This window comes from Chiloscyllium plagiosum, chromosome 21, assembly GCF_004010195.1.
Source record: "Chiloscyllium plagiosum isolate BGI_BamShark_2017 chromosome 21, ASM401019v2, whole genome shotgun sequence".
Classification (NCBI taxonomy): Eukaryota; Metazoa; Chordata; class Chondrichthyes; order Orectolobiformes; family Hemiscylliidae; genus Chiloscyllium; species Chiloscyllium plagiosum.
In genome coordinates this window covers 49,616,579-49,632,806 of record NC_057730.1, presented here as the reverse complement: position 1 = coordinate 49,632,806, position 16,228 = coordinate 49,616,579, and the positions used below count along the sequence as shown (strand labels likewise).

The window sequence follows — 16,228 nt, the reverse complement described above, 5'->3', positions numbered from 1 at the left end:
GCTATAACATTTCAATGTGGATTATCAGTTGATTACATTTGGTTTAATGGGACACTAAGTTGTCAGAACTTTGAGACTGCGTTGCAAGGAATAGAATGAAAGAAATATCTTTGGAATTACCTTGGTTTTGTGGTGTCACATTGGTAATAGAGAACAAGAACCAAGTTAACCCCCAATGTTTCTGAGGCCCAGTTGATGATTCCCCATCCAGCACATTGATTGATTAATGGGACCTAAAGAATTAGATGCTTTACAGAGTTTTGATTTCCTACAAATTTATAATAGGAAGTGTGACCCCAGATGCAAACTGCCTGAAGTTTGTTAGCGCAGCAATGGCTAGTTGAATGCCTGATGATAGTAATTAAACAATAACAGTTTAATTGCATTGCACCACTTGAGTGTAATACAGCTCAAAGCGATATGCTGTTGCTAGTTTTTGTGGGATTCAGTAAGAGGGATTTGTTCCTGTTTGAAGAAAGTGTCAGGAAAATGAAGACTATTTAAGCTCAGCAGCTTGTTGCAAGGGCATTAAGGTTAATGAAAGGCTTCTGTTCATGTTAGCTGACTAACAAAATGCCAAATTACTCCACATGTACATTTAGATATTCTAGAAACAAAGCATTTAAACTTTAGAAGTGCTAACTATAATCATAAAACATGAAACACACCAGTTAGTATAAGACTTCTATTAAATTCATCCAACTTTAGATTGCCCAATAAATACATTTTGTATCTGCATGTCACCAATGAAAGTACTCCAAAGTACTGCTTACAATAACATGAAGCAATATGCAGAATTTACATCATACGCCAAACAACACACTTTTAATATGCCCATATAATCATAAGAAAATAAAGAATATAAGCAGGAGTAGGCCATTCAGCCCTGCAAATCTGTTCCATCATTCAATTAGATAACGCTTGATTTACGTCAACACCATTTTTCTGTACCGTTCCTGTAATCTTCGATCTTTTTAGTACCTAGAAGGCTATCAATCTGTGGGATACTCAACAATAGAGACTCCACAATCCTTTGAGGTAGTTAATTCTGAATACTGTCACCTTCAGAGTGAAGAATTACTAAGAACTACACAGGCTACTGTTCCATATCCATTAGCTGTAATAGTTTACACATTAAATCCATTCATTTGATTCAGTTGTAAATACTAACTGGCTTGCTCTCTTCCAAAACAAGGTGACAGGTTAAAACCCTACTGGAAGACACTCCCCTGAGGGCTTGCTGCACAATTGAAGGGAGTCATTTTCTGATGGAATACTAACCAGATTTGGTCTGCCTATTGAACTAACTGTGAAAAGAAAATGTGATGAAACCATTCGTAGAGAGATATGGATAACCCATGGTATCCTGGTTATCATTCCCCACTTCACAAATACTGACAAAAGTGGTCAAACACCTTTAAGTGACAGGCAAAATATAGTGGCTGTGAGAAATCTGAAACCAAAGCAGCTAATGCTGATACAATTCAGCAGGTCATTTTGAAAGAAACTGAGTAAACGGTTTCAGTTAATAATGTAAGGTATTAAGTGGGAGAGACACTTCTTGCACCTACAAAAGGCAGTTGACTATCCATCAGTAATTTTCAGATATTTTATTCGTAAGCAGAAGTTTAGATATGACACATTAGCAAAGTAGACAGGCAACACATGCAGTGATAGTTGATGGTTGATAGTTCATTGATCCCAGAGTATGAACGGTTGGTGTTAACACAGAATATTAACCAATGATGACAGCATGTTACTCCCCAGCCAATTTGTTTAGGGAACTCTTCCTGTGGCCTTCCTCCATCTTTCTTGGTCCACCTTCCATCTGAAGGAGGAAGGTACCTGACTGGCCCAGCTATCTGATAAAAACTGCTCCCCTGTCTCTAAGCACTCCGTAATATACTTTATATATGGTTCAGTTCACACATGGCAGTGGTGAGATCACATCAATACTATTACTAATACTGGCTCCCATATTCACAGAAGGACATTATTGTGTTGAAAGTGGTTCAGAAAAGGTTACTACAGTTCTATCTGGAATGAGTGGTTTGCCTTAGAATTATAGAATTCCTACAGTGTGGAGGCAGGCCATTCGGCCTATTAGGTCCACACCAACGCTCCGAAGGGCACCCACCCACCCTTACCCTTATCCTATCTATGTAACCCTGCATTTCCCTTGGCTAACGATAAAGCGAATTGGGTCATCTACTGAGCGTTTATGGGCACAAAAGCAATTTAATCTGGCCAGTCCAGTTAACTTCCACATCTTTGGACAGTAGTAGGAAACTGGAGCACCTGAAAGAAGCCCACGCAGACATGGGGACAATGTGTAAACAGTACAAAGTCACCCAAGGGTGGAATCGAACCTGAGCCCCTGGCGCTGTGAAACAGTGGTGCTAGCCACTGAGCTATCATGCTGTCCCAAAAGATTGTAGAAATGAGGAAAGCTCTGTATCCTCTGGAGTTTAAAAGAGTCTGAGGGGATTTCATTGAAATGTCTAAGATCCTGAGGGGGCTTTACCGGGTGGATGTGGAAAAGGTGTTTCTCTTGTGGGAGAATCTAGAACTAGGGGTCACTGTTTAAAAATACAGAGTGGCCATTTAAAGCAGAGATGGGGAAACATTTTCTCTCAGTTGATTGAAAATGTTTAGAATTCACTTCATCAAAATGTAGTGGATGCTCAATCTTTATTTAGCTTTAAGGCAGCAGTAGATAGATTTTTGATTACCGAGAGGATGAAACGTTATCGGGGATATGCAGGAGTGTAGAGTTAAGATTAAAATCAGATCAACCATGATCTTATTAAATGGTAGAGCAAGCTCGAAGGACCAAGTAGCCAACTCTTGTTTCTAGGAGAAAGTGAGGACGGCAGATGCTGGAGAATCAGTCAAGAAAGTGTGGTGCTAGAAAAGCACAGCAGGTCAGGTAGCATCTGAGGAGCAGGGCAGCTGATGTTTTGGGCACAAGCCCTTCATCAGGAATGTTCATTGTTCCTTGTTTGTTTATCTAGGGATAGGTGGTATACCCAATGTCAATCATCATCCTAACCAATGAATACAGGTCAGGAACCCAGAATGGTAAGGTGCTCATCTGCCTATCTGTCCATCTCCGGGCTCAAGGTTGTTTTAAAGGTTGTATCATACTGACCCTTTTTAAACAGTTGCATAGAGAAAGGAGTGCCCAAGATGCTGTGCTACCAACTGAAGAATGTTACGTTGAAAACCTGAATTGAGTGACCCTAACACCCTATGAAACAGCGTAGAATTGTTTATGCCTTTCTGGAGAAAGTAGTTTCACCAGATGTCATCTTGCTCCATCCTTTATGTTTTTCCAAGTGGTTTGCCGAGATTCCTGCTAGACAGTAGTAAGTTGCCAGTGAAGTGGGATCATTACTCGTTAAATGCGCAAAAGATGACTCAGTTCGCCTAATTGATATTCACCTCATTATTTTACCAAAGTTGCCAAACAAGCTCAATATCGAGAATTCTCGACATGGAAGTCAGACCAGGTACCTGGCACGTTCAGCACACCCATCTGCTCCAAAGGACCTCAATGTTAGACAGTGGCACCAACAACTCAGTGCACACCCATGGGAACTGTGCCATATGCACCCCCACATCCATAGATGTTGGCATCTGATATGTACCAGCCTGTAAGGTTTACCATGGCGTATTTCTGATCCACTTATAGGAGGTTTCTGCCCTTCGGTGCTGCACCAGTAGCTCCCGTTGTAATGCTGCAGGAAGGACACTGTCGAAATTATGGGCTGGACCAGGCTGCATCACCTGGCCCAACAACACAAATTGCTGGAAAAATTCAGCAGGTCTGGCAGCATCTGAGAAGAGAAATTAGAGTTAATGTTTCAGGTCGGGTGACCCTTCCTCAGAACTGACCCCAGACCTGAAACATTAACTCTGATTTCTCTCCACAGATGCTGCCAGACCTCTTGAACTTCTCCAGCAATTTCTGTTTTGGCTTCTGATTTACAGCATCCATAGTTCTTTCGGTTTGCATCTCCTGGGCTGTTTGCTTGCTCTGCTAATGCTTCTCACTCTGAAACTACCTGAATGCCCAAGCATCCCTGCCTTGTGTTGCATTTTCATTGCCTTTGCCTTTTGCACTTTGTTCCCTCAGCCAGAGATATCAGACTTGCTTCTATCTTGCCCTGCTGTTCAGTGAGACTCAAATAGGAAGCTGCTCATAGGAAGGATGTTGTGAAACTTGAAAGGGTTCGGAAAAGATTTACAAGGATGTTGCCAGGGTCAAAGGGTTTGAACTACAGGAAGAGGCTGAATAGGCTGGGGCTGTTTTTCCTGGAGTGTCGGAGGCTGAGGGGTAACCTTACAGAGGTTTATAAAATCATGAGGGGCATGGATGAGGTAAATAGACAAGGTCTTTCCCCAAGATTGGGGAGTCCAAAACTAGAGGTCTTAGTGTGAAAGGGGAAATGTTTAAAAGGGACCTAATGGGCAACTTTTTCACACAGAGCGTGGTGCGTGTATGGAATGAGCTGCCAGAGTGGTGAAGGCTGGTACAATTACAATGTTTAAAAGGTCCAAGAACTCAGGTTGTCCAATAATTTGAATTAAACATACAATCAAAGTAGAAATCTTGTGCTTGAAAATAAATCATATAGAGTCATATAGCATGAAAACAGACCCTTCGGTCCGACTCATCCATTTGATTCGATTTAATTTGATTTTAAAAAGGTTAGACTGGTTTAAAAAAAAAACCTCAGTGATGTGATAATGCACATGAGGTATCAAGGCTAAGTATGGTCAATGGAGGTTAAATGCTGATTTAATGGGTTTTGGTATCAGTCCTGTATGGGCCATGCACTCTGTTTATCTTTACACAGTTCAATTCTACACGCAATTTATGAATGAAACTATGTATATGTACTTTTCATGCTGCAGTCCCACTGTGCTGTCATCTGATTTTGAGGCTTTCCTGTTGAAGGTATCCAAACTTTGACTCATCTCCTAAAGTACATTATTTTTGACACTGCAGAAATGTCACCATTCTATGACAGTAAAAGAACAGTAATTATTGCAACATTATACATTATACACGAAATGAAGTAATTGTTGACAATTACTTATGTTAATTTTGTGTAGCAGTAGTAATGATGATCATGTCACATGTTCTTTGATCCTGACGAATGTGTACTTTTTAAAAAGGTGGACCTCAGGTCATGTGACGTATATTGTCGGGTAGAGCTTACACAAATCTTTCCAGTATGACTGGCCGCTGTATTTAAAATCCCCTACACTGTCATAAAGTAATCAATTTTAAACTCAAGAGTTTGATTCATCAGTGTAGAGGTGTTTAACCTGACCTTCAATTGGTTTTGTTTGGTGAGAAATCAGTAGCAGGGATTTTTAAAACAAATGTTTTCATCGTGTGTGGGTGTTGTATTTGGTCAGAGTGTATTCCATCCTTGAACCAATGGAATTTTTTAAGGTGGTGGTGTTTGATATATCTGAGTATTCCAGTATAATGAGCTATGAAAATTGTTAACTTGAAGATATTATCCTTGGTGGAGGAGTACCTCTGACCTATAGGCTTACCTAGTGGAGTGTTCATAGGAACATAGGAAATAGGCACAGTTGTAGGCCATTCAGCCCCTCTGGTTCACCATTCAACTGGATCATGGCTGATATTCAACTCAGCAACCTTGGTATCTTTACTATGTAGGAATGTATCGATATCAGTCTTGAATGTAATCAGTGACTGAACCTCCATAGCTCTACAGAGTCAACAATTCCAAAGATTCACCATCTTTTGAGTAAAGAAATTCCTCCTTCTGAGTGTTTCAATTCCAAAGACATGTTCTTTAATCTGAAACTGGTTTTCTTGGTTCCAGACCCCTCCACACTCATCCCAACCAAGGACATCATCCTTTCTGTATCTTGTGATGACGCTGTCACTTTAAAAAGGTCATTTTGTCAGTGTTTTTTTGTCCAAGAGAGGTGGTAAAGGCAGAGGTGCTGAAATGTCTACTTTAACCATGGCAGGAGAGTGGCCAGTTCTCCCGGTTCAGGGTTTTTTCTAGTTTGGCTTGGTTTTAGCAGACGGTCAGAAGCTACTGCAGTGAAGAAAGGTTCCAAGCTTCGGCTTTTTCTCTGAAATTCCTTTGGAAGTTGTTCCCAGTACCTGAGTTTGAATTTACTTTTTGCCAAGGGATGTGATTATGGGCTGTAACGGGAATTGAAACAGCTCCCTCATGGTTAAGCTGCTACATCGAGTCAGTTGGGTTTTCAAATAATTAAGTTATTCTAAATTCTGTTTTATTTTGTTTGCGTTTCAACTGTAGTGTTTAAGTAAATTCTATTTTGCTTAAAGTTGAGTGGTTTGACCAGCTGCATCACATCTGTCTTTAAAATAAGAAATAGTTAGTGTCTGGACTACCTTCTTAAAATAATTTGAGGGGGGTCTGGCCTTGTCCATAACAATCTATGCTGTTGTATAGTGTAAGGATTTCATCTGCACCAATGGGATCACCTCATCTTCTAAACTATAGACAAAATGTCGACTCAGTCTCCTCATTCTCTCAATTTAGGACCATACCACCATTCCAGGGATAGTCTGATGAACCTTCATTGCATTCCCTCTATGGCTAATATGTCCTTCCTTAAATCAGTAAGGATTTTCAAAAAAATCATTAGCATTTTATATTGAGTCTCCACTTCCACGGTTGATCTGTGGTCTTACTGAATGAAGGTATGTCGCTATTTCATTGAAAAGGTTTGGTGAGGGGAGTTCAAACTTGCCTGATATTTTGTACAGGCTGCTGAGCCCTGGGAAAGATCCAATCCAGATGATTGCAGCATGTACTCTACATAGAAACACAGAAAATGACCTTTCGGCCCTTCAAGCCTGCTCCACCATCCATGATGTCCATGGCGGATCATCCAGCTCAATCCCCTCTTCCTGCATTCTTCTGATACTTTCTAATCCCCTTAGCCCTTAGAATTATATCTAACTCCTTCTTCAAAACATTCAATGTTTTGGGCTCAACCACTTTGTGGTAGAGAATGCCACAGGCTCACCACTCTCTGGGTGAAGAAATTGTTCCTCATCTCATCCCATATCCTTAGACTGCGACCCTTGGTCTGGACTTCCCAGTCATCAGAAACATCATTCTTGCATTTACCCTGTTTGGTTGTGTTGGAATTTTATAAGCATCTGTAAGATTCCCCATCATTCTTTGAAATTCCAGTAAATAAGGCCCTAATCGAGCCAGCCTCTCTTTATGGGTCAGTCCTGCCATCCTAGGAATCAATCTGCTAAATCTTCCTTGTGTGCTCCCCAAAGCCAGATTATCTTTCCTCAGATACAGAGACCAAAACTGCACACACTACCCTGGGTGTGGTCTCACCACACCCCTGGATAATTGCAGCAAGGCCACCTCAGCTCTTGTATGTGAATCCTCTCGCTGTGGAGGACCACATTCCATTTGGCTTTTGCTGCTGCACTTATGTGCCTACTTTCAATGATTATGGAGAGTCAACTTTCCTGGATCACATTAATCCAGGTACCCCACCCTTTACAGAACCTCAGAATTATTATAGCACAGAAGAGGACCATTGCACATTGGCTGTCTAACCTAGTGCCAGTCTCCTCCTATATTTTTTATATCCCTGCATTTCATTTCTATCCAACTTTCAATGGAAATGTCAGGCCCTGAGATGATGACATATAATGGACAGTATTTTGCACTAATTTCCCTCAAGATATTCTTTTTTATGATAAAACAGTAAAGGGTTGCTCTCTCATTAGAAAGAGAGAGACGGCTGGTGGTGCTTTAACCTGAGGCTCCCCAGGCCTCAGGCGAGAGCTGAGATTGAGAAGGAGGGTCGTCATGGTAACCTTGGCAAAAGTGAGGACTGCAGATGCTGGAAACCAGAGTTTAGATCAGAGTGGTGCTGGAAAAGCACAGCAGGTCAGGCAGCATCTGAGGAGCAGGAAAATTGACGTTTCGGGCAAAAGCTCTTCATCAGGAAAGGTTATGGTAACCTTGGCCAGCTCAGTTGGCTAGATTGCCATGAAGTGGATGCCAGATTCGCCAGCTGGATTGAAAATGGATTTAGGTGATAAATTGATAATGAAATGCCCTGGAGCTTGGGTGGTGGAGGGGGTGGTATGTTGAATCTTACAGGAGTTTCACCTGGATCCTTGGTGGTCAGCCTCTTTATAAGAGCGATACCAGAAAGCAAGGGGTTATCCCCATCAGGAGGGGGAGAGAGAGAGAGAGAACTGACTGGGGCTTTCTTCCCCAGAGTAGCCATGCTTTGGAGGAGCCGGTGTTAGACGGGGTGAACTAAGTTAGAAATTGCACTACACCAGGTTATAGTCCAACAGGTTTCGTTGGAAGCACTAGCTTTCGGAGCTTCCCTGATGAAGGATTAGCACTCTGAAAGCTAGTTCTCCTCCAGAGTAGAGAAGGCTGAGCCCTGATCTGATTGCGGTCTTTAAGATTATGAATAGATTTGATGGAGTGGAAGTAGAAAAGTTACTTTCACTAGCTTAGTTTGGGATTATAGAAGGTTGGACCGAAGAGCCTATATGACTCAATGACTCTATTGTGCGAATATCAAGAACTAGAGGTCATCAGATTACGGTAATCACCAATCGGCTCAACAGGGAATTGAAGAGGAGATTCTGTAGCCAGAGAGGAGTTAGATGGTGGAACTTGCCACAAGAAGGAGTTTTTAAAATGAATTGTATAGATCAGGACTTCCCAAACTGTGGCTCGCAGGCCACAATGGGATGGTGAGACTCATTTCTGGGGTCACCAACTCCGAACGGGCACTTTAAATCCTCGCTTTTCTGAATGGTAGGCCTGGTCTACTGAAGAAACTTTGAGGCCCGAGGCCTGAATCCTGCTCCAAAAGGGCCAGAGCGATAGGGGGTTGTTAGAACCCCTGAAAGTTAAAGCCTTTGCCCTCCCCTGACTTTACAGCTAACAATGACACCATGATGGCTAATGGTTTGGGAAGCAATATTAATGCATTTAATGCATTAAGTCTCACCATCCCATTGTGGCCTGCGAGCCACGGTTTGGGAAGTCCAGATCTATACAATTCATTTAAGGGCTATCTGATGAAAAACATGAAGGAAAAGGACGAGAATGTCAAGTTGACAAGATGCAACGAAGAGAGCAAGCAGGAGGCTCATTTGAAATTTAACCAAAATACATACAGATTTCACAGTAAAGACAGTAACTAAGTCACATTTTAGCTGATCATGGGCATTGGGGTGGCACAGTGGCTCAGTGGTTAGCACCGCTGCCTCACAGCGCCAGGGACCTGGGTTTGATTCCACCCTTGTGTGACTGTCTGTGTGGAGTTTGCACGTTCTCCCCGTGTCTGTGTGGGATTCCTCTGAGTGCTCCTCTTTGCTCCCACAATCCAAAGATGCGCAGGTTAGGTGGATTGACCATCTTAAATCACCATAATGTCTAAGGATGTGCAGGCTAGGTGGGTTAGCCATGGGAACTGCAGAGTTTGAGGGTAGGGGGTTCTGGGTGGTATGTTCTTCAGAGGGTCAGTGTGGACTTGATGGGCTGAATAGCCTGCTTCCACACTGGAGCGATTCTAAGATTCTGTGATTCTATCCACAGAAAGTGGAGGTTGAATGGGTAGACGGAAACTGTCTGAAGTCCATTAAAGGATGTAATTGCTCAATAATATCACAGGTTGAAAATGGATTTCACTGCCAATAAGTTGTCATTGGGAATGTTTGTTGATATAAAGTACAAGAGTTCAGGAATTACTGAATGAAACTGTGAACAGAGGATACAAAGCACCATACCTTGGGAAGTTCTCTTTGTATTGAATTTAAAGAGGAAATCACTTAATTCTGTGGTTGTAAGACCTTTTCAATGTCTTGAATAAACAGAGACGGATAGTTTTGAAATAAATTGTTTTCATGCATTAAGGTCCCAATTGATTGGCATCAGCCCCAAGTGTTGGGAAAAGATCTGCAGTTATTTACATACTTTCATAACACAAACACACTGGCGAAACTCTGTAGGTCTGGCCGCATCAATGGAGAGAAAGTGGAGTTGACATTTCAAGCAGTGTTTAATTTGTTTTACCTGTATTACCATTAGGTCAGCTGGGCAAGTATTTAAAATAAATTGGCAAATGACCAGGCAGAACTGAGGCTGAAGGTACGGGATTGGAGGAGACGAAAGCTATGTATTATGTCCTTGGATGTCGTAAAACTTAATCAAACCGGAAATCCTGTGTTTGGATTTACCTACCATTGGTTAGTAGGCCTTATCCAAATGTCAATTCAGTTCTGGCTTCCTTTGAGATTTTTCATGCAATACTGTTCATTAATCTCTGTGTATGAATGTGATATCTCCACATGACAAGCAGTGACTCAGTTGCAGTGATCTCTTCGAGCAAATGCTGCATCTTTTATGTGCCGATGCACTTGATTACAGCTGCAGCTTGTTCATGTATGACCCATGACGTTGGTTCGTTCATCCTGAGCAGGATTGATGCTGCATTTGGTGTTTGTGGTCATATGTCGTGTAAATTGGCAATATTATTCAGAACAAAATACGTGAGAAATGCTTGCGATTAGTCCCTCTCCATGAGCGCAGTTCATTTTCACAGAGTTTCATTGAAGCAGCACAGAGATAAACAGAATCTTCACGTAACAGAAGGATACCTTTCGGCCCATTGTCTCCATGCCAGTTCTTTGAAATGGCTGTCTAATTTAGTCCCTACCTCCAGCTTTCCCCCCTGTTCTCTCCAAATATATATCCAGTTGCCTTTGGAACATTCCAATAGAATCTAATCCCATCACCCTTTCAGCTAATGCTCCCCCAGGATGTCACAACTCATTACTGCCCCTTTTTTGCCAATTATCTTAAATCAAGTACTGACCTACTCACAGGGGGAATATTCTCCCAGAGTCTTCATCAAAAAAACTCTTATAATTCTGAATAACTGTGTTAGGTTTCCCCTTAATATTCTCTGTTTTAAGGGGAATAATCCCAGCTCCTCCAATTTCTCTGTGTAACTAAAATCCTTCTTTTGGTAAAGATGTAAAATGTTAGAGACAGTCATCAGTTTGTGTGGTATTGTCTGATGATAGACCATTAATCTGAAATGTTGGTTATGTTTACTTCTCTTAGAGACCTGCTAAGAAATTCCAGGATTTCCTGTTTTTACATTTCATATTTGCATGTTTTGTGGTATTTCGCTTTTGTAACACCCTGGTAAATATTCTCTGAATCCCTTCCTAGGTCCTGACACCCATCCTGCAGTGCACAAAATTGTGTAGCTGGTCACTTGTAAAAGATTATGAGCGTGCGAGTGCTTTTGTGTCTTGATGCACATCCAAACTGGAGCCAAGTCGCTCTTCCACCCCTTGGTGCATTTGAACAAACAGTGCTGGCCAGTTGCAGGAGCATTGCTAATATTTTAAAACATTGCTTTAAGAATCCCTACTGCATGGAAACAGGTCATTCAGCCCAACAAGTTCACACTGACTCTCTGAAAAGCATCCCACCCACACACAACCCATACCCATATGCAGACACAGGAAGAATGTACAAACCCCACACAGACAGTTACCCAAGGGTGGAATTGAACCCAGGCCCTTAGTGCTGTGAGACAGCAGTACTAATCATATTGTAATTGTTACTGTGCCTCACAAATGAAGATCAGCATAGCAAATCCCTAACATAGCTGACGAGAATGATAGGACAGCGCCAGCAATGATAATGTTGGGCACAATCTTGTGTTGTTTCTGAGAATGAGAAGCAAAATATGTTGGGGTGCTTAACCGTGCAAGATTCCTAATGGCACAACACAAGTTCACAATTTAAGGTCTTGAAAAGAGGGTCATAATTCCCAGTGGCAATCGGGGAGGTGATGGCCTAGTGGACAGTAGACTATATCAGTAGACTATTAATTCACTGAACCAGGTAATTCTCTGAGGCCCTGGGTTTCAATCCCACCATGATGGATTTTGGAATTTGAAGTCTGTAAAAGAAATCCAGAATTAAGAGTCTAATGGTCTCCATGGAAACTGTTGTTGGAAAACCCATCTGGTTCAAAATCCCCTTTAGGGAAGGAAGCTGCCATCCTTATTTGGTTTGGCCTACATGTAGTTAGAGAGGGTAGTTAAGAGCCAATCACATTGCTATGGGTCTGGAGTCACATGTAGGCCAGACCAGGTAAGGATGGTAGTTTTCTTCCCTAAGGGACATTAGTTAACCAGATGGGTTTTTTCAACAATCAACAAAGGATTCCTGGTCATCGGTGGACTCTTTATTACAGATATTTATTTAAAACTTTTTAAAATTGAATTTACAATGGTAGGATTTGAACCCTGAACTCCAGAACATTATGTGGGTCTCAGGATTAGTGATTATACCACTAGGCCATCTTGAGGGTGGCATATAGTAGCAAGGTGACAATACTGTAACTGCATTTGTGCATGTACAGAAAGTGCTCCTCTTTGTGCAGTGTCACACAGGAACACAATCCTCTGGCAAAACCATGCTGTTCTCCATCCAAATCGAATCCAGCCTTCTCAAGGTGAAGTACCTTGAGTTGCTGCCAATACTCCGTGTGGTCTAAGGAGGCCTTTGTACGGATGAATCACTTTAACCAGATATACTTTGTAACAGTGGCAAACTTTCACAGTTAACTCAGGAAAGCAGAACTGCAGTAGTACTGAATGAATTTGTCCGGATTGAAGTACGATGGACTATGCAGCCACCAAAGGGAACAATGCGCAACATTTACTGATATCGCTGGAGTAAATCCTTTCCACAGCCCTGTCCACAGACTTGTGGAGGAAGAGTCAATACAACCGAGTTAAAATATAAGGAACAAATTACTGCAGATGCTGGAATCTGTACTGAAAACAACAAATGCTGGAGATTACAGTGGGTCAGACGGCATCCATAGAGAGAGAGCAAGACTCTTTATCTAGACATCATCTAGACTCGAAACATTAGCTTTCTCTCTCTCCATGGATGCTGTCTGACCCACTCTGATCTCCTGAGTTAAAATATAACCTCTGCTGGATCGGAGGTTCTCTGTTGGTGACATGCCCCTGTCCAGGGGAACATGACAATAGATGTTTGGGTAAAAATTAACCTGTGCAGAGAAATGATGGTTCATCTCTGGAGCAAGTAAGACGCAAACCTGGACCTCCAAGCTCAGAGGTAGACACACTACCGCTGCACCTCAAAAGCCCTAAAAGCAGGATTATCAACAAATATGTCCTAGTTCCTGTTGCCATCTCATGACAAAAGTACATATTGTTGTATAAGATTATGCTCTGAAGCAGTTAATATTCATGTTGGAGTCACATGTAGGCCAGACCATCTTTGGAGGCAGTTGAGTTCCACACTGGCCTTCACATGGATCTCGCAAATTTTGTGCAGCTCCTGAGAGTCATAAATCGTTACATCCAATAATAGGTGTATCTCCAATTTTGAAGCAATAAACCACATGGTTAGCCAAGGCAAATGGTCTTCCCTCTACTGATAATTAACCAAACTCTACACTCAGCAGAATGGACAGAGGACTGGTGGCAATGAACTGCCCAAATCGAAAGCCTACATGCTGGCATCTGAAATTACTAAATATTTCTTGCATAAAGTGTTACATACTCTGCAGTCACTTGCTATGTTTAAAATTTGCAAAAGCCCTTCTCTTGCTAGCTATTGATTTCATTGAGAAAAACATGTTTCAACTTGACTTGATCGACAGCGTTTTGTCTTTAGTTAGTTTCAGTTTTATTTTACCAAGAGGATTTTATATTGTTTATCGTTTTGTGTTACATTACATATCCGTATATTTGAAAGTCCATTTGTTCTTTTGCCAAGTGTTAAAGTTAGAGAAGTTCCAGTTCACCAAATTTGCGTTGCTTTGCTCTCAAGTGTTTGGTCTCCATGATGCTAATATTTTGTTCCATCGTCTTCAATTTCTGCCTCCTCTGTTTCTGTTACCAGACATGAGAAGCCAAAGCTGCACCATACAGTTGCCATCACTAAAAGACCACAGCTACTTGGCTCTGCTTCAGGAGGAACATTGTTCAGCACAGATGGCTATGTCAAGCACCTGCGGTCAGAATGGAGAAGTAACTTGTGGAACAGGTCTGGAAATAAAATAGTCTTGTGTATTATCAGTAATATACATCTGCAGGCAGTTTCTTTAAAAGCATTTGTGTATAAGCAGAATCAGACCTATTTTAATTGAGCTGGTTTACCTCTGATCAAAAATGGAAAACAATTTGGACAGGAACAGGAATTCATCTTGCAATTTGGCATTTTTGCATTGAGTTCAGCAATTTCAGGCCATGATGTGCACACCCCGACACCACCACCACCACCACAACCACCAACTTGTTTTGATAGTGCACTTTTGCCAAGTGCCAGGTTTAATCTTGCTTTTCATGTTGTGCTTTTGGACAGAGCTGCTTGTTATTCTGCTATTCACAGTCATTCTGTTTTGTTTCTTGAACACATTCATTGCCACTCCCTTTACCTTTTGGTCACTGACACAACACAAGAAAACAAGAGAGCAGGAGACGACCATTCAGCCCCACAAGCCTGCTCTGCTTTCGATAATATATGGCTGAATGATTGTGTTTTCTGTTGCAATTTCCTTTCAGAAATCTGTCTCACTCAGCCTTTAATATACTCAATGATTCTGACTCCCCTACTGTCTGGGGAAGAGAATTCCACAGACCATTGAATCTCTGAGGAAAAGCCCATTTCATTATCTCCATCTTAAAATGGCAGAGCCCTTCTGCCACAAGTGGGAGCCCTCTCTTAGGATCCACTTTGTCAAGTCCTCTCAGAATCTTAAATGTTCTGAATAAGATCACTTCCTATTCTCTGAAATATGGATGTGGAACATTGTGAGAAGTTTTGGGCCTCCTACCTAAGGGAGGATGTGCTGATGTTGGAGGGTGTCCAGAGGAGGTTTACAAAAATGATTGTGGGAATGAAGGGCTCGTCATATGAAGAGCAGTTGAGGGCTCTGGGTCTGTACTCAATGGAGTTTAGAAGTTTAAGAGGGGATATGATAGAAACTTACAGAATACTGAGAGGTCTGGACATGGATGGAGAAGATGTTCCCACCAGTGAGAGAGATTAGGTGCTGAGGGCGCAGCCTCAGAGTGAAGGGATGACCCTTTAGAGTTGAGATGAAGGAGGGATTTCTTCACTGGGGGTGATGAATCTGTAGAACTCAGAAGACTGTGGGGTGCAAGTTATTGAGTGTATTTAAAACAGAGATAGGCATGTTCCTGATTAGTAAGGGGATCAAGGGTTACAGGGAGAGGCAGAAGAATGGGGTTGAGAAACATATCAGCCATGATCTAATAATGGAATAGTCTCGATGAGCCGAATGGCCTTCTGCCACGCCAATAGCTTATGGTCTTATGTAATGGTTGTAGGACACCTTTGTCATTTAATCTTTTCAACCCAGAACTCCTGTTGTTTTTACCCCACATCCACTGACATAAACCCCACCACCCGCTTTCCGTTCTGGCTACCTTACACTTCAGGAAATCTTCCGTTTTGAAGGGGAGTCGCCCTCAACTCAAAATGTTTATTCCAAGAGCTGCTGCCAGTTACTGAGTATTCCCACTGCTTTGTACTTTTAAACATCCAACATCTTTCCAACATCTGCGATACCATGATTTCAGTGTTCTTTTTTGCAATGTGTTGCAGGTCTTGACAGTAATCATTGCGACCTTTACAAAGAGATTTTAGAGGACTTTTGTGAACTGGATAGAACTTATGAACCATGCGACGTTGGCATTGGTAGGTTTTGTTATCTTGACTCAAACTTTCTTGCCTGCAAACGAACCATTAAGCTTAGGAATAGACACACTCTACTGTGTCCAGGCTAACAAAGGTGTGACTTTTGTTTTGCAGAAGGAATTTTGAAGTATTTGCAGGACCCACGGCCACTAAATGCAATAGAACTTGAACAATATTTTGGTGAGCATGCTTGCCTAGCTCTTTGAGTGCCTGGTTTTCTGCAAAATTCAAACTTTAGTCTCTAACAGTTTAGAGACATTGAATATAAAGATCTGTCTGCTGCAGGGTGCTGTACAATTATCCACTGGAAACAACGATAATTAAGAGTTCCTGGTTGTTCTGTATTGCTTACTCGTATCAAAGTACAGAACAGTAATTATATAAGGCAGGGGATTGGGAAGAAGCAGAAA

At 41.8% G+C, this 16,228-nt stretch overlaps 1 protein-coding gene across 1 annotated transcript in view; it reads left to right on the top strand.

Annotated features, from left to right (window-relative positions):
• The window catches only part of ciita (class II, major histocompatibility complex, transactivator), an 86,221-nt gene that overhangs the window by 27,327 nt on the left and 42,666 nt on the right, over positions 1-16,228 (top strand). The window contains exons 3-5 of the mRNA XM_043711088.1: positions 13,998-14,141; positions 15,726-15,818; positions 15,933-15,998. Coding sequence (XP_043567023.1) covers positions 13,998-14,141; positions 15,726-15,818; positions 15,933-15,998 — 303 coding nt within the window. The remainder of the gene's footprint in view (positions 1-13,997; positions 14,142-15,725; positions 15,819-15,932; positions 15,999-16,228) is intronic.